Source organism: Drosophila eugracilis, unplaced genomic scaffold (genome assembly GCF_018153835.1).
Source record: "Drosophila eugracilis isolate 14026-0451.02 unplaced genomic scaffold, ASM1815383v1 contig_367, whole genome shotgun sequence".
Lineage (NCBI taxonomy): Eukaryota > Metazoa > Arthropoda > Insecta > Diptera > Drosophilidae > Drosophila > Drosophila eugracilis.
The window spans coordinates 3,045,148-3,070,892 of NW_024573224.1; the positions used below are offsets into that span (position 1 = coordinate 3,045,148).

The 25,745-nt window shown below is 39.0% G+C and overlaps 1 protein-coding gene across 2 annotated transcripts in view; it reads left to right on the plus strand.

The window, feature by feature from the left end:
- The window catches only part of LOC108113722 (homeobox protein homothorax), a 107,178-nt gene that overhangs the window by 58,390 nt on the left and 23,043 nt on the right, over positions 1–25,745 (plus strand). Inside the window, exons 8-9 of one of the 2 annotated variants that reach the window (XM_041818729.1) lie at positions 3,114–3,116; positions 25,598–25,693. In XM_041818729.1, the coding sequence (XP_041674663.1) occupies positions 3,114–3,116; positions 25,598–25,693 (99 nt within the window). Of the gene's footprint in view, positions 1–3,113; positions 3,117–9,562; positions 9,611–25,597; positions 25,694–25,745 lie in introns of both variants that reach the window. The other variant, XM_041818727.1, reaches the window with a different exon arrangement.

Consider the following 25,745-nt stretch of genomic DNA (forward strand, 5'->3'; position numbering starts at 1 on the left):
CTAGACAGAGGGTATAGAGATAAGTGTTTTTAATTTCTTAACCTCAGTGCTATTCATTCTCAAGGAAACATTAAAAACCATGTACTCCCCGACTTTTATTATTCATTATTTTCGCATTCATTTCGGTGATTGTCTTGTCTTCTTTCTTCTTCTTCTTTCTTTGAATTGCATCTGAGAAAGAGATGGCTGTAGGTAGGGCGCTAAATGTGCAAAAAAGAGATGACACGATGGCGTGCCATTAATAGAGCTATCAAGTGCCGTACTGCTGCTGATGACAGTGGCGGAGCTTATCAAGCTGCCAGTTTTGCAGTTTTGCAGTTTAAAACTGCATTTCTCAACACACAAATCACAAATCACTGCGCGGCATGCAATCTCTCACACAAATCATTTCATTTTTGCCCCGACGAAGCCAAGTGTCATTAGCGTCACACGTCCCGATCCCAATCCCGATCTGACATATATGTACCCTCTCTCCCTCTGCTCCTTCTGCTGCTGCTGCTGCTGCTGCCAAGTGTTTATTAGTATGAGGCATTTATCAGCAATTATAATTATACGGCTCTCTCTTCAACGTTCGAGTATGTGTGCCTGGGCTGTGAGCCCTGACGACCTCTCATTTTCGCTGAAACCAGAATCAATGACTACGCCGGAGATAGCAACGTTGTCTTGGACGGGAACACGCAGAGAAAAGCAGATCATCTTTAAGATTCGTAAAAGTCTTTTAGAGATTGAATTTGAGAGGCTTCAAGGCAGGAAAATGTATTTCAATTTTGTTGATTTTCTTCAAAAAAGAAATATTTTATAGGTTGGCCCACGGAAGATTTGCATTTTAAGATTGCTATTTTCCAATTTTCTTCCAGCGTAAACTTAACTTAACTTTCGAAAACCGCAAACCTTCTTCTAAATATTTGATACATTGACAAAATACATTCGACAAGTCAAAGTCAAATTATGGTTAGTTCAAAGAGCAAACGCTACATGGGCCACCCTGTAGATCAGAAATATTATAAATATATTTTGAAATTTAAAAATAAAAATATTTTTAACCCAAAACAAGATTTACCTCTCCTTAGTGTTGGAGTTTCCCTCCAAAAACCAAAAATCTTAAAAATTTCCCTTCAAATTTCCCCCAAAAATATCCCTTTTTTAGTAGACTTACTTTTCGGGGACTCTACTGTAAGCTAAATGCTTTTTAAATGCCCAGCCAGGCAAATTAAGCAGCTCACGTTTTTTTTTTGGACAACAACCTCTCGACCAGCCACGCCCACTACGAGCATTATACGCTGCTCCCTTAAAGAGACCTTGTTGCCGTTTTGTTTCGCTTGGAAAACAAAGGCAAAGTCTCAACCAGAACTAAGATATTACAGGGAGAGAAAATGTCCTAAAAAAAATAAAATAAAATTTTAAAAAATAAAGAAAAACTTAAAAAATAGTTACTTAAATATCTCAAAGTCCCTTTCACAAGTTCACTCTACTAAACTTAAGTTTAAAATCAAAACTTAAATTACTTTCTTAAAACATTTTATTCTTCCTATTCCTGTGTAGACCACCTTGGCCTGCGCCCACTAACCGCATAGGGCGTGGCAAGAGCACCTCCCCCAAATCACCCCCCGCCTCCATGCCCAGCCTAGGCAAACAAATTCAATGACAAATTATGCGCCTGGTGGCTGAGTGATGGGCGTGGTAGGTCGGTCGGTCGTTCGGTCGGTCGGTGGTTCTGTTTGCGTTCACCTGACCAACTTTGCCTCTCGGTTTTGTTTTCGTTTTGTTTTGTTATGCCACCTACTAACTTAACTTAACTAACGAACCACCACCACCACCCCTCCCTCTCCGACAGCTACCAAGAAAAAGAAAAAAAAAATAAACCGCCCACCTGGTTTGGAGCGTGTCGAGGGCGTTGTTGTGAGGAAATTTTGACATTTTGTAATGCGTTCCTCCACAGCCAACGAAAGAAATTATCTAGCATCAACAGGAGGAAAATTCGAACCGAGAAAATTGTGTAGAAAATTGTGGTAAACATAGGTATAAACTTGTATATATTTATTTATACATTTTGTGGCCGAAAAGGTAGGGAAATTGTAGGTTAGCCTTCCTCTAATGATAAACGACATTAGCAAAACTGAAAGGGGGGGAGGGAGGAAACACAACTTGAGGGAGGGAGGGTCAGATGCAAATGGACTGATAAAAGTCAGGAGAGGGCAAAGAACGAAAGATGATCATTGAACTGTCTGCAATTTTGAGTCATTTCTCTGAGCAATTGTCTCCAGTCTGCAGTCTCCAGTCTGCAGTCCAAGAATCAGCACAAAGAAATGTGAAATGCGGAATTTCTGGGACTTGTAAGAGTCCTCCTCCCCCCTCTCCACCCACTCACCCAATGTGCATATATACACACATGTGTGTCTTGTGCTAAATTTAAACAACTTTTTCGCTCGGCCATATAACGCTTTCAATGGAAAAATATCTTTTGTAGCGCCAAATGGCGCCGTGGCACAAAAGTTCCATTTCGTTTTTCCTACTTTTGTTTTCCTTTTTGCTGTTTTACTTTTCTTTTTCTTGTTTTGCGAAAAACCATTCGTTTTGCTGGCTCTTCAAATATTCATTGAGTTTGACTAAAAGGCAAAGACCCACTGCCATTTCATTAGCTCGGCGAAGTTGGTCCAAAAAGCCATATGGAGCTGAGCAGAGCAGAGCCAGGAGAAATGGGGTGGCGAACCGGAGCTCCTCTTCACATTTAAATGCGCACATAATTTCTAATTTGTGCGTCTAATTTATGGGCTCCGAGTGCCGGAGCCGGAGACCCCGAAAAACTTAGCACAACAAACTTGCCAATTTAACGGGCGCCCAACCATATAACTTCAAGTAAAATAAAAGAAAACTGAAGAAGAGAGTGGAGATTGGAGAGTGGAGAGTAGAACTGAAGTGAAAGCTGGCAAAGTTTTCCTCATTTCGCACTTGTACGCCCAGAAATAAGAAATAAATAAAGCCATTTCTTCTAATATACAAAAAGCCTTGAATGAGAAAATTACTTTTTTTATAAGAACGAAAACTTGGGCGAAAAAGGGAAAGTAAACCACCCACAAGGCGGACGACACACCTTGATGTTTGAGGGTGGTTAGATGGTTGACTGTTGTTTGGGTGCTTCTTCCAAGTACATTTGCCAAACATTGCCTAATTTGGAATTGCCTATGAAATGTGCATTAGAATAACTAGAATCTACTACCAAAGTGTCACCCTGGGTAGAAGGGACAGAAAAAAAAAACAGAGGAATTCCTCCCCCGCCCCACAAAAGGTGTGTAATAAAAATAAATGTCTGTCGTTTGTTTATATCAAAGCAGAGGCGGCAATTTCTTGCCCGGAAAAGTTGCGTATTATATTTTTTCTTCTTTCTTTCTGCAGACTGGAAAAGGAAAACCCTTTGCAAACACCTGGTGTGGTCCAGAAAAGAAAAAGGAAAAAAAACACCAAAAAACACGCACATTGATTGCTGTTGCTCAAAGGGCAAAAAAAAAGAAAAAAATCGAACTAAATTTTACGACATAAACATAAATTTTATGACAGCCAAGAAAGTAGTAAACGCCCGAATGGGTAAGGGCGGGGAAAGCTGAGGGAAAACCCCAGGAAAAAGGAAATCAATTTTATGCGCTTTGGCCAGAAGTAAGAACAACAAATATTGTGGGGGCCCCATCAAAGCTTCAGGCCTTCAGATCTATAAAATCTATGTGAGAACTATTAAAAAGTCGTAAAAAGAAAAACTATGAAGGGGGTGTGTGCTGGTTCATTTTCTTTTTACACTTTTTCTCCCCCCCTTTGGCTGTCGTAAAGTCGCCAATGGAGATTTATTTCTGGCTTATCGCCTGGGAAATGGCGTAAAAACAATCGGACCGAAAGCAGAGCATTAATAATGTCATTACAAGTGTAATGTAATAATTGTCCTTGGTCATCATCACGAAGGCAGGGCAGCGGTCTCTCTGCAATTAGGTCGACTTCCATTGCATTATATAGATAGATATATATATATATAGTAAGAGAGATGTTTTTTTTGGGCCCTAATGTAAAGGCATTTAAACGCAATTACTTTTCACCCAACATGTGTGCGTTTGTTGGTGCCTTTCGACGACTGCTGGCCGGGCCAACACGTACCAAAGCCATTTCTGTGGCTCTTCGGCTGATGATGATGATTGCCGGCGTCGCTTCGAGTGTCGTCATAAAGATCTTTTATCAAAACGTTAATGGATTGACTCATACAAAGCACTCTCTCTGTCTCTGCACAGAGAAAAAATCTTTAAAAAAGGGAAAACTAAAGGAGAGATGACTTTTTCTAAGTTAAAAAAGATTTTTGATAGAAAATGGCAATGAAAACCTCTTTTGTTTCCTTTTTTCTATCAAATCTAGTCATAGAAAGCCTTAAGCTATCTTCCCCCTTTTGTTTTCAGTGTAATCTTGCGTGCACTTCTGTATGCATTGGACTTACACGTGTCCATTGGCCGAGTTTTTCGGGACAATTGCAGCGGCCTTTTGGGTCTTTGGCTTGTATAATATGTAATGGGAAGTTAATGAAATGCTTCACTATCACCCCTCCCCTCCCCCCCCCTCTCACTTATCTTCAATGAAACTGTTATTAATTATAGGCGCACCCTAATTTGCTGGCTAGTCCGGCTATCATTTGTGGTCCCCAAAGTCGTCAGAATGTGCTGAAAGGCCTATATTAATTGCATTTTAATGAAACAACGGAGCCTAGGCCTTCGGGCGAAACCCTTTATTTTTACATTTCTACGGAATCTAGATCTATATTCAAGAGATCCTAATGCACCGATACAGGCCTAAGAGCTGTTAATGATATGGTAAATGCTAGCTATAGAAGTCCTCGGGAGGTTTTGCCACAGCGGAATAATATTGTTATTAAAAAGATTAACCAGCCTATGACACTATGTCTATGTCCCCCCCCCGTTTGGTTGGGCAACCACAAATGAAATTAAATATTCGCAAAAAAACCAAAAAAAAGATGAGAAAATGCATTAAAAAAAAATAGGAGGCTCTGCGGTTGGCGCATTTGTTGTTTTCATTGCATTATCAGGCGCCATGACAAGAAAAAACAGCAACAAATAAATAAAACATTCATGTAGAGAGGCGGCTTATATGGCACATCTGTCTCTCTCTCTGTGTGTGTGTGAGTGTGTGTTTGTGTGTGTGTAGGTGCATTGTTGCTGATAAAAAATTCATTAATTCATATACAAAATGCAATTAAGCGCAGTGGCTGCCACAATAAAAGCACGAAATCAGTGATGACCAACTAAAAAAAAATATATGAAGAGCAGAAAGTGAAGAGTTATAGGTAGCTAAGATACCCTAGTTAGGTCTAGGGTTTAATAATAGTTAGTTAAAGAATGAAAAATAAACTAAAATTCTATTAAGAAACTAGAAAAGTTAACCTTCTTAACTTTGTAGCTTAAAAATTAAAGTTTTTTAAACATTTTCCCTCACATAATCTGAAATTCCCATCACTTTCCAGGGTATCACACAGAGAAAACTGCATTGGGGTAGGGTGGGGGTTTGGAAAAACAGCAAACGCAGCAGTTAAATTAACAAATTGCATGCATATTTTAATAAAATAAATATTTTAATAAGATTAAACTATAATGCAGCCAAATGTCAAAGCCGAGCGCGCGCGTTGCAGAATTGCACATTCCCCCAGCGGATAAGAAATTTGAATAAAAAACTGATTGCTCTGCTTTTTCCTCTTTTTCCACTCATTTTTTTCCTTTTTGCATTTGTATTTGTGCTGTTGTTTAATTTATGCGGTTTTCAATTACCCTTTTGATATGAATTAATGACCGCATACAATGCATAATCCTGGGGCAGCAGCATATCGCTCTGCTCACATAATTTAATTAAACATTTTGTGGCAGGTGGGTGGGTGGGTTGGTTGGTTGCTAGGTGGGCTATCATGTTGCACTTGTCTCTATCCACAAGATATTTGCCTTTCTAGCTAGCAACTCGGCATGTTGCATGCTGTCTGCTAGCTGCTGGCTGCTAACTCTGCTAACTGCAACATTCCTGCAAGACCAACAACATTCTTTTGTTGCTCGCTGGGGCAGGAAAATTTCATGCCTGTGTAAACTATTTGTCGACAATTTTGTCTGCTACAAAAGTCCGCATGCCACAAGACCAGACCATGGACTCCTTCCTCTATAGACTATAGGCAATATGAAACGGAGAATGGATGAAGCCAAGACTAAAGTGTTGAAGCGCGCGCCGGCGGCACGAACACGCTCAGTGGCCTTTTTGGCCCTGGCCAATTGCCGCTCTAATGACTCCGCTCCTGAGTGCCACAGTCAGCCAGGCAGTCAGCCTGCCAAACTCCCTGCCAATCAAGTGCAACTTTTCCGAGGCGCATGCAAAGTACATAAACAATGATGCAAATCAATGGCTGGCACTGCGAGAAATGTGGTAATCAAAGTCAAATTACATTCCAATATAAGTTACTATATAGCAAAGCTAAATCTTAGAAGATATCTTAGAATATGAGCTATATATCACCCAATACTTACCCTCCCTTTTCGCTCACTGTAACACTATCAGTCTGAAGGCTGAAGGATTCGGCGGAGGTTACCCCTGCTTATCGGCAATGAAAAGTTTGGCGCGTTTAAAGTAAGTTTACGTGTAGCACGGCAAAGTGCATTGATAAGGAGTGCAACCCGCAGCACCCCCTTCCCCCTTTCTTGACCATTTGCTGATTAGTCGATCAATGTTCGGTCTGAACGGAATCAAGCTTTTAAATATATGCAAAAAAGGAGAGGTACAAAATATATATATATACCCATACGTTGGCATTAAGAGCTCTTAAGAGCAGCTTCGAACCAGTTTTTTTTTTTTTTATGAACCCTCTTCCTCTGGCCCAACTCCTTGCCTTGGCCAACAACGCCATTATGGCTCATTATCGCCCCAAGCAACAGCAACATCTTACATTATGCTGATGAGTTTTTTTTTGGCCATTCTAATAGGAAAAGGCCTCGGCTAATTTATAAATATATATCTGAAAGAGAGAGAGAGAGAGAGAGAGAGAGGAAGGGAAAGAAAAAAAGGGAAAATCTCGAACGCCTCTTTGGTGGCTTTGTTCATTAAACGACTGCCACGCCCACCAATGGCTGTTCATTAATTGTTGACAATGATTACCTGGACGAGCTCAGCAAGAAGTTAAAAACTAAAAAAGAAACCCGAAAGACAAAGACAAAGACGAAACGAATCGAAATGAAACTAAGGCAGCAAAAAGAGGCAACGACTCGAGGCGAATGCAATTTCAATTTTCAACGACAGGTGATAAATAAATCGAAACGCAACGAATTGAAAGCAGCAGCAGTGAGCAGCGGCAACAGCAGCAGCGGTGGCATCTCGGCAATCGATTCGTTGCGTTGCGAATGAAATTGCGCCATATTTGGGCGTTATTTGTGGCCCAACTCTCCAGCAAACCATCTCCAGGTGGACAAAAGGGTGGACTGCCTTCTGCTGCAGGACAGAACAGAGTTGGGTAGTAAACCCAAAGCAAGGGAAAAGAGGCAGAGGAAGCAGCTACTAAAGTTTCGACTTGGCAAGTCAAAGTCCAATTCGACTGACTGAGGCGTTGGCAATGAGCGTTGAAGGCATTTAATTGCCACGGCGGCATTTTGACGTAAACGCAACAGGAAAAAGGGAAACACAGAGAGAAAAGTTTGGGGAGATGTTAAAGTTAATTAATTATATTTTGAAAAGTAGGGTTTATAGAGAGAGATTGAACTTTAAGTGAAAGGAAAACCAAGGTTTATAGGAAAATGTTTGAGTTTTCCAGTGAATAGTTTTTAATCTGAAAAACCATCTCGTTTTTTTAATAAAAACTTAGTTTTTCTTATAATACAGACTACTTTTAGTCAGAGAAACTTATAAGCTTTACTATTAATATATATTTTTTAGAACATTTTTAGGGAATTTTAAGCTTTTAGAGGAAAGTTAGGAACATCCTCAGAGATATCCTCTTCTTTATTTCCCTGCCTTGAAACTCTTATAGTTTCTTTTTTCTACTCAACTTGGCCTAACAAAAGAGACAGCAACACACTAAAAGAAAGAGAAAGAAACAAAGGCAGGTTCTTCTTAAAGGTGTTTTGTCGCCAGTCCAGCCAATGCAACCTCTGAATTGAGTGCGAATTGGCATTTCATTTGGCGCATTTGGCATTTTCGGGACGCGTTGATCATTTAGCCGTGTTTAGTGTCCGTCTCTGTTGCGCTTTTTAATTTCGTTTTCTGATCAACACAAAAAAACAACAACAACAACAATAAAAACAAGATACTGAGCCACAACAACACAAATGATTTAAGATGTTCGACTGTCAGTGTTGACAACATTGACAGTAAAATTATTTCTACGCGCTGCAGAAGGTTAATTATCGTTGATTTATTTACAACAACAAAAACTCCAGCTGGGTAGTAAAAAATCAAATTAAAATAAAACTTAAACACAGAGGTCATTTAACCACAAAACGGATATGGCCAAGAAGTCGTTTCAATATCAGGATTAAATTGTTTTAACTAATAATTATACGAAAGGTCTTAAAATCTCCATAAAATGTGACACTTTGGGGGGAGAGGAAAAAAAAGGAAATTAAGCGAAAAAAATATTAATAATTTATTGAAATAAAATGCGGCAAAGAAAAAAAAAGATAAAACATGGAAAAATTAAAAGAAAAAATCGCCAATGACAGCCATAAATAATTAACAATACCAAAAAGAGATGAAGCAGCAGCAGCAGTCGAGGATTCTGCGTTAATTTGCATTTTTGTTTTATGATAACAAAAGCAAAAAAAAAAAGAAAAAAAATATATAAATAAAACCGAAAAAAATTGAACAATTTCAGCAGGAACAAACATGGCAGACCGCAGGCAAAAATTAAAACACGAGCACAATGTAAAAATATTAAATTAACATTAACAGGGAAATGAAAGCGCGGTTAGCGTGGGCGAAAGATCTCTCTCTCTCTCTGTGTGTGTTGGCTTGTCAAAGTGAATTTAAAATAATTATTGTACATTATGCGCCGCAATGCGTATTAAATTAAATGCTGCACAATAATAAAATTAATCAAGCACCAAAAAAAAAAAAGCAGAAAGAAAAAAGAGAAAAGCGTGGCAGGAAAACCAAAAATTACAGCAAAAGGTTTGCCTAACAAAAGCCAAACAAAAACCCGGACAAAAACTATAACGTTCGATATGGCATGTAATTAAGCGTTTTAATGCTTCATTTATGGGGAAAAATGGTTGGGGAAAAACATGAACATGTACAGGGAAATATCTGCATTTTTAATACCTGAAAATTAGAGTTTTATATTTGTTTTATTTTTGGATTTAGTTTACAGATTTTGGTTAGCTTTTAAAGGCAAGCAAAAGGGTTCTAAGGGGTAAAGTTTAGATTGGAAACTAATAAGAAAGTTTAACAGCTATAACTATTCTATAACAATTAGCCAGAATAACAGTTAATTAACAATTATTAACATTATTTTAATTAAAATTAATTTGATTTTTCCCAACTTTTCTTTTCTTTGCAGATGGTAAGTTCTTATCATCACTCAATCCTTCAGAACTAACATATGATGGTAAGTCGCATTCCACATTAAGTCATTTAACACATCTATATCTTAAATATCCTATAAGAATATATCAATATATATATCTAGAGTAAACTGATAAGTTTAAGACGGAAAACACGTGCCGCTTCTTAAGTTCGCACATCAATCAAAGTTTCTTTTGGGGTTTTTGGCTGGCCAAGAAGGGTATAGCAACGATATAGATCGGTTGAGTATACCCCCTGGTCTTTGATGTCTGTCTGTCTGTCTGTCTGTCACTAATCCTGTTCCCGATCACGTCCCAGCCTGGCAGTGTACACGCCCACTTTGCTCACGGCGGCGGCTTCCTGTTTCTGCTTGTACGCCCGATCTCCTACAGAAATGAGAAATTTCTTTTTAATTTAGACTTAAACAAGAGACAGCTGATAAAAAATCATTATAAAGTTAAATTTTAATTAAAAACTACAATCGATTAATGGACAGGGGCAGAGATAGGGACGAAATACTGTCTGCGGCTCATAAATTGAACTTCGCCGCGGTCTCTGGAGCTTTCAACGTGCATAAGGGCCACGCCCATATATAGTATAAAAAAAAAGCTACATCCCACAGATGACGACGACGATGATGATGATGATGAACTTGTGCCAATTTTTGCGCTCTGCGAAAATCAGTGGCAGTTTTGATGATGTCCGAGGGCCGATAGTCCCCAGCGTTATGGCATTATATAAGCGCATTTCGCTTTCATTAATGAACATGAGGCAGAAACGAACGGACGGACGGACGGATGGATGGACGGACGACCGGCACGTGAATTGAAATTTGATTTATGATCGGCAAGCGGCAAGCCAGCGGCCAGCGGCCCTCCATGTGGGGCTTTTCTTTCGCTGTGTTCTGTATTCTACAATTTTTTTTTCATTTTGCTTTCCTTGGCTAAGCAGCCTCCTCTGGGTCATAAAATCCCCAGCTCAGGATGCAGTTTTCCCCTCTTTATGATGCGTTAAATTGAGGAATGGCGTGCCAGAGCATTTAAATCGTTAAAAGGCAAGTGTAGGACAGCTTAAATGCAACTCACATTCGATTGTTTTTCCAAATGCACTGCAAAAAAAAGTTGGTATTTACTTAGTTTATATTGGAAAATTACTTCGTTAAGGTAAAATATTGGCCAAACTTAAAGAAAATTGAAGTTTAGTAATCAACTTTATAGGAGAAAGTTTTGTCTTTCCATTCTTTCTTCTTCATCATTAGCTTCTTCCCTTACTTAAACTAGCACTAAAACCTTTTCTAAACCTTCTTTTAATACCTCTAACTAACCCCCAAAGAAGGTCCCAACTTCTGCTTCAAGTTTTTCTCTACATGAAGCCAAGTTCGCGAGACCCAGTAACCTAGAAAGCCGAGTTTTTATTTTAGGCTGGCCAAAAAGGAGACCAACCGCCGAACAATATGCCAAAAGTGTAATTTGTATTATTTCCTAGGGCGGTTGAAATGGGCAAAGGGGCGTGCCGCATAGCGTTGGCGGATGGCAGACAGCCGTGGGCCATGGCCAAGAACACAAAGAGAAAGACACGGCTAGCGTTTAAGCACAACTTTAAATAATCGTCTGTCAGAACTGTCAAACAAGCCGGCAAGCGCTAGAATTAATGGGCACAGGCACAGTGCAAGAGAGAGAGAGAGAGAGAGGGCGACTTCACTTCATAGAAAGAGAGGGCGAGATGGCTGCAATTTGTTTAACCCTGCGCAGGCGCAAAGCGTCCATTGAACCTGCAATCCTGCCTTGGTATTTGTGTCTTAAATATGGAGCACAACTTGAATTATTGTTTTTGGGAGTTTCTCCTCCCCCCCCCCACCTTCTTTTTTGTTTTTGCTTTTAGCGCAGTCGCAGCGAGTTAAAAACAATGCCATTGCCATGGCGGTACTTTATCAAAATGTCCCCGTCTCTTTCGCCACCACATATAGCCCTCTCTTTCGCCATGTAATAGTGTGTGTGTGTGTGTGTGTAAAATTAATGTTGTTGCGCCGCAGCGGGCGAACTTTCAACTGTTGCTGCTGCTGCTGCTGCTGGCTCAAGATGAAAAATTATTGCTTTTAATTTATTGCATAAACAAAGGCTACGCCATTGGAATAAAAATGTGTGAGTGTGTGTGTGTGTGTGTGTGTCTGCCTGTTTGTAACGGTTCTCAAGGTCATGAACGAAAGAGACAGCAACTGAGGGCTTTCCCCGGCTTCGCTGCCAACTGTCAAAAATGATTTAGTAGTTCAAAGCCGCGTTTTGCGTCTGCTGCAAAAGTGCGAAAAATATATGTAGTATATATGTGTGAGTGTGTGTGTGTGTGTGTGTGTGTGAGGGCAGCGAACGTCCGACAGCAGCTGTCAAATGCAAATACACAGCAGCAGCAGCCCCTTCCTCCTCCCCCCAGCTCACTCACCACACATTTTGACAACAAATTTTGACAGTTTAGCAAAGGTCATACAGAAAGTAAAAGTTGACAGGCCTAGAGGTGTTTGCCAACGTTCGGCGCGGTCAGAAAAAAAACTAAAAGGGGGAGTGTATATTTGATAGATTGACATCATCATTCGGCCTTTCATTCAGTTGTCAGGAGCACAGTTAGCGAAACAAGCATTAGTTTTTCTATATAGTAGTAGTAAAAGTTAGTTCATTGAGCGAGAAGAGCAGGCGAGAATCATTGCCAATAAACTGACAAATCAAAATCAAAAACAAACCAAATTAGCCAGTCATAAAAGCGTCCAAAAGTGAGGGAATTTGCCAGCGGAATGGCAACTGTTGATAGATCATTTGAAATAAAATACAAAGCAGACGCGTCGTCGTCGTTCGTGATTTATGGCATTTGATAAATGAGAATTTAATAAATTTTTAGCTTATTTGGTTTTTATTTTTTTCTTCTATCATTTCTCCTCCCCCCCGCCTTTTCAGTTTTCAGTTTTTAGTGCGGCAATTAAAAGTTTGTGTGTGTAGTATAGTGTTCGTTGAACGGCATTAGACAAATGGTATATGGATTGGCGCTCGTTTCGATGGATTAACGGCGGGTCTTAATGTTGTTTGATGGTCGCTCGGCTTTTGTTTTTCTTTATTTTCGATTTTATTTGCTTTACCCATCAATTAGCCATAATTTGCTTTGCTTTAAAACGCTGAAACTTAAAACTCAAGTTTAATGGTAAATATTAACTAAATAGGTAATAATATCGTTAGTTTTTTTCTCTCTGTAAATACAAATTGCTGAGACCATTACTTTCCCTTGTAAATTGAATACCAAGCCAATCGTTTAAGTCACTTTCTTTGATGCTCTGGGCTCTGGGCCTTGGCTCTCATCATAATTCCTCGACAGTCACCGAAAGTTCTTTAGCCAGACACAACCCACATAAATCCACAAAAGGTCCACTGCCCTCCTCCTCCTCCTTAACCTCCCTCTTATCCTCGTGAATTATGCATGCAACAAATTGTATAAAAATTTCTGCAACTTTACGTTGTTACGTGCAGAAATTTGGAAATCAAGCGAAACCCTCAGAACATTTTTGAGGAGCACTTGTCGAGGGTAAATACGAGGAAAAGGCAAACAAGGCAAGCCAGCCAGCCAGCCAAGGACCAGCAGGACTTCACTTTACTCCCTGGTTGCTGGCTTAGCCTGAAGTCAACCCCCCAAAGGATATCCTCGAATATTTATTTTTCTTTTTTCTGCCTTAACCTCTCCGCTCAGCGTTTACAAAGTGATTACTTCTGTTTAAAAATTGATGTCTCGATGTTGGACACGTTTTCAATTTCCAACGAAATGGCGCGTGCTGCCAGGCCCCTCTCTCTCTCTCGCTTACAGGTGGCCATCTGAAGAGGAAACTTTGATCAAAATTGTCAAAAAAAAACAAAAAAGAAATTCCTTAAATGACTTTGTCAAGTCGTTAAAAGCGAACACAATTTGGTGTCTCTCGTTTGGCTTTAATCACCGATTGCTGTCATGTCCGAGTTGAATGGCAATTAAATGGTCTACGACTCGTTAAATCATTCATGATTAACTCACTTCAGCTCCCTGTCCTTGAAGATTTAGTGCCGTTGAGAATCGTTAAAGATATGCCATATATACACATATCAGAACTGAATCCGAAACGAAAACTGAAACAAAAGACGAAATGCTGTCGCATAATCGATGAACTTTGATTGGCACTCATAAAACCCATCAACTCCATCAACCGGTTGTATCTTTTAACTCAAATATTATAGTAGAGTATAGCATAGGTAGGTAGGCATCTTATATATTATAAAAAAGCCGCTGGCCAAAAAGGTAACTTGGCACAAAAGTCGGTTGTTGGCTTTGGTAGGCCCAAATGGCTTTTTAATTTGGTCAACGAAAACGGGTTGGGAAAATGTTCGTTGTGTTTGTTTGTTTGTTTGTTTTTTTGTGTCTGCGGGTTTGACATTTAATGGCCTTTTGCCTTTAGGGGGGGAGAATGTGTGGAATGTTTTTCATTTGCATATGCAGCCTGCGCCCTGAAATATGCAGCGGTTTTTGTTGCCTTTCCACAAGCAAATACCTTGAAGGTGTGTTCAGTGGGGAATTTCATGCTGAAACATACAAAAACTTAAAGAATTTCCAACCTATGAAAGGTTACTAAACAATTTTTATGTTTTTTATAGTTTTTTGATCTATCTTGGAAGTAAAAAATCCATCACTTAAAGGCTCTTTCTCTCTCTGCATTAATTTCTTATTCAATTTAGTTTTGCCTCCCCCAAATTCAAGGAGAAAACTTTGATTAAACTTCTTGCCAATAGCAAGCTGTACTCGTAAGTACATATAGATATAGATATATATAGTGGCAGGAGTATATATGTCTGACCAACTTTCATATAAGTAACATAGATAGCTCGCCCACACAGCATAATCGAAGGGAGAAGAAGCCAAGTTGGAGTAGCAGAAGGATATCCATTTGCCAAAATAGCAAAACTTGCATAAAAACTTTTGCGCAACAACTTGGACTTTTTCATCAAACAAAAGCAAAAGCAAAAACGAAAAATACGAGGAAAATGAAACAAACTTTTAATGCAACCAGCCCAGGCCAGGCCAGCCCACTCCTTTCAGCCACCCACTTTTGGCAACACAACAAAAACAAAAACAAGTTGAAGATAGACAAACTTGCAGTATGCCGCCTCCTCGTCCTTGTTGCCGCCCATTTGCACAGCTGTCAGTCAGTGGAAAATATTTCCCCAACCCAACGTACGAAAGAGAGATAGAGGGTATGCAGGATAGAGTGAGAGAGGTATATAGAGCAGGATAGAAAGCTGGGAAAAAGCAGAGCCAACATGGCGAACAAAAGTTTTGCTCGCTGCGGCAAAAAGCGGAAATGCATTCAAAATCTAATATGGCAGCCATGGTCATGAGCAGCAGCAGCGGAGGCGGCGGTAGCAGCAGCAGCAGCAACAACAACTGGGACTAACCACCCACCTACTCCTCCACCCCAAACCGCCCCCACCTTTCCAAACTAAAGTAGCAGCTAAACAAAAAGGCTAAAGAGTGCCAAAGAAGAAAATGCAATTTTCTGAAAAACCCATTAAATGTTTGCCATCAAAAAAAAAACATATATATATATATATATATAGAGAGAGAGGGAGAGGGAGAGGGAAAGAGAAGAAGGAAAGGGGGAAGGAGTATAAAAGAATGAAAGCCAGAAGAAGATGGTGGGGGGGCAAGGAGGCGAAATAAGAGATGGAGTAGCAGGAACTGCAAATAAAGCAAACGACGAGCGCCAGAAGATGGCGGCGCTTGCCAGTGATAGACTGTGCGACTATGTGCATATACCAGCTATATTGTACATGTCCAAGAACTACAGTCTTACCTCTCTAATAAAGAACTAAAGTCTTACTTTTTAGGCCAGCTGAAATAGGCTTAAAAAGTAGCCTAAAAGGTGCCATTTTTAGCCTACAAAGCAGAAAGCTTCTTCCGCTGACAGACATTTTATAAATTTTCGATAAAAACTTTAAAGAAAACTTAATACAAGTTCTTAAACCTAAAAAATATTTCCCTTTAATAAGAAAAACACTTTTAAGCTGATAATTATCATAGAAAAATCTCATATTTAAACTTTATTTTGGTTTTAAAAACCATAAAATCACTTTTTAATAACCTTAAAGTTTACCTTTAACAATGCTGACTGTTAGACCACCCCCCCTTTCCCAATATGACTTGCAATTTATACATATTTGGTGGCTCCTATAAAGCCATTAGCAGCACTTTAAATTTACCTCAAAATGCGCTCGAATACGGTGGAAAACTTTAAAGCCTGAAAGGCTGAGAGATTCGAAGGCTCGGCTTGGCTCACATGTCAGAGGCACCAAAGGCACAATGTGCTGATAGAGCCATTTACGCCGTCAGCACATAATGATGGAGTGGGAGGAGCTGACTTGGGTGGAAAGTTGATGGCACAGAGGAGTCTGAAGGAGCAGGCAGCAGGCAGCAGCTGCAGCGGCTGCGCTTTTCTGACGGATTTCCCCGGCACATAGCAAACACACAGAGAATGCCATACAGAATACAGCAGCAAAAACGTTTGCCTTGGGCTTAGACAGACGAATACGTTCCATAGAATAGATGCAGACGTGGCCAAGAGCCAAGGATATCAGCTAGCTAGCTAGTAGCAAGCAGCAGCAGCAGCAGCTGTGTCCTCTGGCCCCCTATAGAGTAGAGTGTATGAGTGTGTGTGTGTGAGTGCGGCAAGGATATATGCCTGACGATGAAATTTAATGGGGTGCTTTGATGCGATTGGTTTTCATATAACGCAGGCGCTTAAAATCATCGAATCATTCAAAAGAAAACTGAGCTGACTGCTCCAGCTCGCACACACACACAAACACACACACACACATGAGAGCAAAGCTTTTCCCAGCACACACACACAAACACACACTTATACACTTGTAGAAAACGCAACGCTTGTGTATAAGAATTTTTTCTGCTGACTGGAAATAAAAGAAATGTAGAAAAATACTAGAAAAAAAGCAAAAGGAAAAAACACACAGAAAAAAAATATATAAAATCTATGAGTGTGTATGTGTGTGTGTGTGTGTGTGAGCATTTTCCTTGGCTACCACTCGGGTTTTATATAAAGAACGAAATGACGACGACAGCTTGAGAGGAAAATAAGGAGGAGAATTGGGTGGAAATGTAGGGAAAGGCAGTCGGAGTTGGTCGGAGTTTTCGCCAATACGCACACAGACAGCTGCCACACAAGGCAGCTAGCTTTTTGGGATGAAAAAAGCTTTTCTTCATTTAAGTTTTCTTCCCCTTTTTTTCTATTCTATTCTTTCCTTTTTTTTTATTTATCCTTTAGCTACTATTTCTGGCTTTGTCCTTTGTCATGGCTATAAATTTGATTTGTCTATGCTGTACTAGCAGAAGTAGCTAGAAGTAGCTATTTTACATGTGAATTGGTTAGAAAATTAAATTTAGTTGGGCGCCATATATGTATGTAAGTCTTTAAGTTGGCCATAAATCCGCAGGGTATTCAACAAGTTCGCAGTGCATAAATTCTGGGAAAAACAATGCCAGGCTGATACATTAACACTTTAAGCCACAGCCGAGCACAGGGGGCCCTGCAGGGTGCGGCGTTGGAAAAACTCCCGAAAACTCGCGGCAACCTCATGACAAATCGCTCTCTTTTCAGCCTGTCGGTGTATGTATGTGTGTGTGTGTGTGTGTTTGTGTGGAAAACGCAGTCAAGCAGTAAAAACAACAAGCACACACACACTCACACACACACAGTCGTATCGATTATTGTAGCATACTTACGGGCGTCATTCCATTTTATTTATTTTCGGTAGTTTCGGTTACCAGACAAAGAAAATAATGAAAGTCATGCTTGATTTTCGGATTCCTTAAGCCTCTGTTTTCCTTCTCCTTTTCTTTTTTAACCAACTTTCTTTCGCTTCTGCCTGTAATCACAATTTGTTTGTCTGAGCCTACACAGCACTTAAATGTAGTCGAACTTGCCGGGTGATATGGAGCTGTTTCGTCGTCGGTTGTCGTTGTCTGGGAAAATCATTTTACAGCTGGCGGGCCAAAGTTTTCCCCAGAGTTGACAGGCGACTATTTAACACGCGTCATAGCATGAGTTTTATGCGCACTCACACACTCACACACACTCATACAGCCGGGGGAAAATAAAAGAAAAACCAGTGTCAAGGTTAACGACCAATGAATTTATTTTGCTTGAATAAATTTTACGATAATGAGGAAATTGTCGTTGTCGTTTTGGGTATTTTTAATGGCCGTAATGCTGTCGCTCTCTCTCTCTCTCTCTCTCTCTCTCTCTGTGTGTGTGCGAAAATGCAGTTTAAAAATGTGTAAAATATTTTTTAAATTTTCCTCTATATTAACCAACTGATCTTTAAGTTACATTTCGAATGCGGCTTTCCCTTTGGGCTGGCTGGCTTATCAGAAATGCCGCAAACGTTTTTCAATTTCCGGCCGGCATAGTTTAACCAACTCAACGGTGGTGGCTTTTCCAACCGAAGAAGAAGTACAACGTTCTGAGCTCTGGACTGCAGAGGACTCGCACTCTCTCTCTCTGGCCAAGCCAACTCCATTTTACGTAACATTAATTCTGTGATTTATTAGGGTCACGTGACCGTCAAACGGACGACTGAAATCGCACGAGTCACGAGTCAGCCAGACGACCACAGAAATACCCAATGCCACACGGCGCAAAAAAAAGCATAATAATATTCTTATTGTCTTTGGTTGGTATATAGATTGGGTTTTAATTGGGGTTATAAGAGGCTAGGCTAACTGTTTCTTAGAAGAAATATCAAAAAAATACAAAAACAAAGTTAAAAATGCAAGAAACATCCATCAGGAAGCACATTTTTTCTCTCTCTGCATCTATATTACTATCCTTTAACCACATGTAGACCTCATCAAAGTCTTTCAATTCAAATCAGTCGTGCAAGAATTGCCTCGAAATTCGCAACAAAAATTCTTTGTTCGTCCCCGTGGAAATAGCGGGCAGGTAAACAAGTTTCTCCACCTTCACTGGCCGTTGTGTGTGTTGCCTGGTTAGGTGTCATAAAGTGCATTCACATGAATGCGATAAAGTTTATTGTCAGTTGGCTTTGTATCCAAAATGGTTAGGAGGTTAGGGGGGTTAGGGGGACCAAAGATTGAGGGGACCAGAACAGCAACAACAACAACAACAACAAGAAAAATTAATACCAAAACATTTGCTGGTCGTCTTCGTATGGATGGTATGGATATGGTCTGGTACGATCTTGGGTCGTTGTCCGTCTGTTAGTCCGTCCGGGAGATCGCACACGCCTACGCAAACATGTCGCAACTGTCATTTCAGCTTAAGTTGGTCCATTGTACGTTTATATTAGTCGCGGGCCAGATAAAAAAAAAAAAAAATAAGAAACAGAAACAGCAACAAATACCAATGAGAAGAGCTTGTGTGGGCAGTCAGAAGGCAAGCAGGCAGGCAGGCAGGCAGGGACAGGGGGCGGTAACCAGAAGAGTTACGAGCGGACCGAACCAGACTTTCAAATTTGCTTCAAGTGTAAAGCGATATGCCCCGTCGGATGCGGCAAGGATGTCGCCAAAACTGATGACACAGGCCAAAAGGAACTGACTTAAGTTACAAGTCATGTTCGAAGGTGTGGCCCTTGATTTTTATTAAAAAAACCAGAGAGAGAGACTCACTTTAAGTTCTTACCAAAACTGAAAACCACTTAGTGCTGGCTTTAATGCATTAGAACTGGCCTTATATGGCATAGCCAGAGTGATATATATATTGCCCCCCCTTTATGCCAGCCATTATTTTCATAACTATGCGCGAAAAGCTTTTTCATTTAAATTAAAACAAAAGCAAACAACAACAACAACAACAGCAACGAAAATTCCTGGGCGGCAAAAAATGCAGCTAGAGAAAAATAGAGAACTGGAAAATGCTGTGAAAACGGCAGCGGAAAATGCCAGGCAAACTACAAAAACAAAATAGATAACTGCTCTTGTTTTTTCGTTTTTTTTGTTGTTTTTCCCCTCGTAAAGCAGCTGCAGCAGCAGCGCCACCTTCCGGCCATCATGGCAAACTAAAAATCGGGCAAAAAAAAAAACATGAAAATTCATTCGCTGCATGTGAATAATTACACAAAAAGCCAAGGAAAAACTAGAGAGGGAGGTAGAGAGGAAGGCTGCAAGCCAAATGAAAGATTGCAGAGATGAAATGCCAATGCAATTTGGGTTAACAGTTTTTTCGTTTTTGTTTTCCTTTTGGCCAGCTTTAATTTTTCCAAATCGAATTGAAAGAAATGACTGGAAATCATTTATAGGCCTATAAAAGATTATTTTTCCTATCACTAAGCAAGAAATAAATCTTATCAAATGTTTGCTTATCTTCGCGGGGATTAATCTTAAGTGAGAAATTCAAAATTCATTCACAAGAAATTTGGGAATTTTACAAGTTTTAAGAAATCTTAAAATATATTTACGTTGACGTAATAAGACCTTATCATTTGGCGAATTTCATTCAAGTTCGTTCAAGTTTTAAAGTTCGTCAAGCCGTTGACGTCAGAAGGTAATTTCTTAGAATTTTTTTAGTTTATTTTTAGTTTTAAAATCTAAAATCTGTCACTCATGAATGAGTTTTTTTGTAACTTGAAAGTGATTTTTGATATTTCCTGTTTTTTTAACGTCATAAAAAATGTTCTAAGCTTCTTTTTTATCAATTTTTTTTGGAGTATTTTAACTTATCTAAATTAAACTTAAATTTATTTGCAATTCCCTTTAAAAAAAACCTTATTTTGTTTGATAAAAAACTGCCGACGGCTTTGCAAAAAATATTCATTTCAAAAAAAAGAGAAAACTTTAACCCAAAGACTGAGACAACTAGAATACCTGTTTTCCTAACTCGTTTTCAGGGCCACCCCAAAGGCTTTCCCCCATAGCCCATGCAAATTTCATATTCCGCCATAATTTTCCACCATCATTATTATTTTATGCAAAAAAGCAGAAAAACAAAAACGAAAACTTGAAACTTGCTTACCTGACCCCAAGAATTGTCTAAATGAATCCATCAGCTGGAACTTTAACATACAAAAAGGAGAAGGAGAAGGACACGCCCTCTCAAAACCAAACGCCCACACATTTCGCCTCTACCCCCCTACACTTCTTCTGCTCTTTTTCCCACACATTTTTGCAATGCTTTTTCTCCCCCTTTTTCATTCATTTGGCGCGTTCAACCAATTGGAAAATTTACACGTGCAAAATGTTGAAAAATTGTTGCGGTTTATGTATTTTATTTTAAATATATATATATGTAGATATATATATATATAGATATATATATCTTTTTTTTTTTGCATTCCCTACTGCAGTTGCCCTGCAATTGTTGGGCATAAAAACTGAGCAAAAGCCAGCGTAAATTTCCACACGGCAACAATTTCATTTTAAAGCTTCAAGTGACACCATAAATATATACATACTGTACAGATACAGAGATATATATATGTATATATGTATTTTTTTATGTTATTTAAATGTGTTCACATTGTTGTTGGTGTTGCGGCTTTTTGTAATATTTTTAATTTCGCCCAGGCAGCGACATAAATCATTTTGTCGCGCATTGCAAAAATTCCAAAAGAGCAAAGCGAAAAAATTACAAAAATTTTTAAATTAGCTCGCATGGGAAATGCCAGGGTGAGTGGGTGTGGTAGCGGGGGCGGGGGTTGGGGGCTTTGAGCGGAATTAAATTTTCATATGAAAAACTCACAGATAACAACAACAACAATACAAGAGAGGCCACGCGAGGAAAAGGGGGGAACAAAGCCAAATAGTAGAAAATTGGAAAGATGAAGTTGCCTGAGATAGCAGGACAAAGAGGAGGGAGGCTGCTCGAGGGGGGCGGGGCGAAGAGAGTGCTTTCCAAGAGGGGCTGCTGACGAAAAAAGCAATTTTCAATTTTTCTACACAAAAATGCCAAACATTCTGGGGCTGAGAAGTAGAAAATTTTTGGGGGGCCAAAGGGAGCTTGTGCTAAAAACTTTGACGACAGCCAAAGTTGGTTGGTAAAAGAGAGGGGGGGAGGTGAGAGGGAGGCGTTCGCGGAGGCGGGGCAGCGTTGGCGTTTGCGCCTTGCAGTCGCTGGCAAGTGATAAATCATTTCAACTGTCACTTTCGAAACACAATTTTATCTAAACACAGACACAGAGACAGGAGGGACACGCACACAGGCACACAGCGAGACAGACACAAATGCACTGAGAAGAAAGTTCTTAGGAAAAATGTTTTTTTTTGGCTTTTAAGAGCTACTAAAAATGTTTAGTTTTAGTTTTTAGTGAGTTTATGTCTTATTTTTCATAGAAATAACATGGCAGCATATTTTATTGCCTACTTTTATGCAGTAATAAAAATGATTTCAGGTTAAAATCTCTTCTTATTTATTTTAAACATATAATTTAATCATTTTTGACATTTTAAGATGTTAAGAAAGTCAAAGGGGAACATGAAAATTGAAAACTGAAACTTCATTTTTGGAAAATAGCTTAGTTTTAGAATGCAAAAATAGAAGATTTATAATCTTAAATAAAGATTCTACATTAATTCTGAATTTTCTAAATATTTTCCACCAACTTTCTCTCTCTGCACTGAACGGAATCGAAGAGACTTTGGCATTGGGGTGAAGTGAACTCTATGGAAAATGGAAAATTCGTTTCATTGCGTCTGTTATTTTTCTTTTTTCGGCTTTTGCCGCTTGTCTAAAGGAAAGGGGAAGGGGAATTCTAATGGGTGTTAGTTTATAATGTGTGGCAGAGTATGTGTATGTGTGTGTGAGGAGTGCATTTGGGTGATAAGGCAAATGCATTTCGTAGCTGTGGGGCATCTAATCAATGCCTAAGCGCCATTTATCAGGCCCCTGGGCACTTCACAAAGTTCGAGGGAAATTGTTAGAGGAAAAATCAGGGAACATTTTTTGGGGAAAAAGGAAAGTGGAGAGGGGGGTGGGGGGTTAAGAACACACTTAGCTAGAGGCTGAAAATCGAATGGGGTCGCCACCAAAATAGTGCCACTAAAAATAGAAAATCATTCGTTTTGCGTTCAACCGACAAAAGGCCAAAAAAGCAAATCAGGCAAAGCAACAAAAGAAAACACAAATGAAAATATATAGAAAATCAAGAAAAATCAAAAAGAAAAAACAAACATTTAACAAGCTAAAATTTGCCTGAAAAAAAAACGATAATTAACAGAGCCTAATTTAATTTGAGAAACATTTCGAAACATTTAGGCCAAAAGACATGAAAAAATAGAACAACCAACGAAACCAGAAATATAATTTCAAATATATTTTCATAGGAAAATTGTAGGAAAATTGAACAAAGAAAAAAAGCAAACAAAAATAAAGAAAAACCAAAAATAATTTAAAATACATTTTGAGACAGGCGGGCCATAAATGTTTTAGCACATTCTCAGGAATCGAGAGTTGTGACATTTAAAAGCCTCATAAACAAAGAAATTTCAAATTTGTTGGCATTTTTTTCCCCCATTTTTAAGCTTTAAAAGCGCAGCGAATTGGCTTTGTTCGCTTTTTTTGATTTTACATTGCATAAGTTAATAGAAAACAAGAAGAAGCAGAGCTGAGGGTCTTCAAAATAAAAAAAAACCAAATTAGTCAAGTCACAAAAATCGAAAATCATTAACTTGGCAGAAAAATAATAACACAAAAAAAAAACAAAGTAAAACACGAGCAACTGAATTCGCCGCATTTTTATGTCTTCACTAGCTTTGTCTCGCTCTAACTTATCAAACGAGAGCAGACCAGCTGCGAGGCAAATGGCGCTGCCTTCTTACGATATTTAAGCAGCTAACTTACGGTACGATAATCTCGCCAGGGGAAATATACGCGGCCATCAAAAGAGCGAAAGAGAGGGGGCGATGCTAGTTTTTTTACAGTTGCTGCGGGTGTGTTAGTGTGTGTGTGTGTTTGGGAGAGCCAAAATCAGCAGACTGTTTGGCTCTGTCTCTTTGTGTGTGTTTGCTGTTGCTGCTATTGTTGTGTCTTTGTTTTGCTTTTGGCTTCTTTTTTTATTTTATTTCCTTACAATAAAAACGACAATAAAATTTTTTAGTGCAAAGATTTATGTGCGAACAATTTGGTTTTTTTTTCGGCTACTCATTGTAGTTGTTGTTGCTGCTGTTGTTGTTGTTGTTGGCAGTCAGATTTCTATATTAATTATATTATTGATTTTGGATTGGCTGTTGGGGGGTTAATTTTATTAAGTGAGAAATGTCTGATTTTTTGGTAATTATTTTAGGCTTTTATGAATAATTATGAAAAATTTAAGATCTTATTTCTTATTTTGCATTCCTTTTTAGTTTTAAAGTTTATAAAAATCCATTTTAAGACCTTAAAACCTTAATTTTATAATCTGGGAAATATCCCATTTTTTATTATTATTTTTGTACTTTAATAATCACTCCATTTATCCATAAAAATCATTTTATTTGTCATAAAATCTCTTCTAAATATTAATCACGCCTTAAATTATTATTTATTTTATTTTTTACATATTAAATTTCTTTAAATAATCAATTTCTATCGTAATTAATTTTAATCGCTTTAAAAATAACCCCCCCCAAACCGAGCCATACATCAAAATCCAAATTGATTTGCCAACAAAAATGGGAAAACCTTTCAATTAAATTGAGATTTTTCCACTGTTTGCTATTTTATTTTGTTACCAATTTATTTTCGACCATATTATGTTACCTTTTAATTGGCCAGGTGCAGTTTCAGTGGCAATTTAATATTCCATTTTGGACAGAAAAAAAAACCACCAAGACTTGCATTCGTTTAGCCCATAAGGGGCGTGGCAGATATAAGGGGATGTCGCTTGTAAGGTGGGTGGAATGGAAGGTTGGGCATCAGCACCACCCCATAAACACCCCACAAAAGCGTTCATAAAACGTGCCCATTTACTACCAAGAAAATTGCCCATTAAGAAGAAAACGAAGCGTAGTCTGGCGGCCCCCCTTAACCCCCAACCCCTACCCCTAACCATCTGACCAGAATAGAAAGAAGAAGAAGGGAAGGCAAAGAAAAAAGAAAAGAAAATTTAAATAAAGGTGCGTTGGTTGTCTGTGCCCCCGTCGTTGAGCTCAAGAAAGTGCTTAAAAAAATAATAGAAATTGCCCGGGAGATTGGCCGAGGGTTGCTGCTGTTGCTGTTGTTGTTGTCCGCCGCGTCACGCCCCCTCACTCGACCATAACCGCCTTCATTGTGCTTTAAAGCCCATAAACCAAATTATTATTAGCGCCATTTTCCTCTCGTTTTTTCTTGGTTTTTCTTCTTAACACTACGTTTTTCATTTAAAGTTTTATAAGCTTAAAGTGTCCATTGAGGTTCTTAAGTTTATATACATTTTGTGGGCCATTTTCCTTGACTTGAGGGTTCTTGCTTTTGCCCAATGCGACCTTTTCATTCAGACAGAGATTAGTTTTGGGAGGGAGGGGGGTAGCCAACTGAATCACCTGTCATTCTATGAAAATTTTGACGAAAGCCCACTGAAAACCCTGAACAGATATCATAAGATATATGCTGGGGCTTAACATATTCAGCGCCCTGTCAATATCGGTTTGAAAGGCATTAACTTGACAAGTGTTGCGAATTGTGTCAGTCAGTCGATGGCTTAGAGTGGCTCAAGATCTTAATGCCGCTGCGGCGCGTTGCCTTAACTGGAAATGAGTTTCAGTTCGTTTTTAGCCAAAAGGCTTATGAATGTGGAGAATTGAATTAATAATTATATACAGGCTTTAGCTTTTTCACTAAGTACAAGGTTTTTTTTTTATATTTAAAGAAACTTTTGCTTTCCCATCACTTCAAAATATAAGATATAGATTAAGACCTAAGCTAAGTAATAGATTTTTGAACTTATTTGTTTTTCTAATCATTTTTTCATTATTTTCATTTTATAAACTAAGTTTTCTTTATAGTAAAGATAAAGAGTTAACTAACCATTGGCTTTTCTATCTCTTACAGGTCGATGGTGTCGAAGAGAATGGTCCTCACCTGCCGATGCTCGCAATGCAGACGCCTCCCGGCGATTGTATTCCTCAGTCTTCCTCGGTAGTCCTGGTAAGTCATATTATACATTTTCCTAGTTATATAAAACTCTGCTACCCAACTA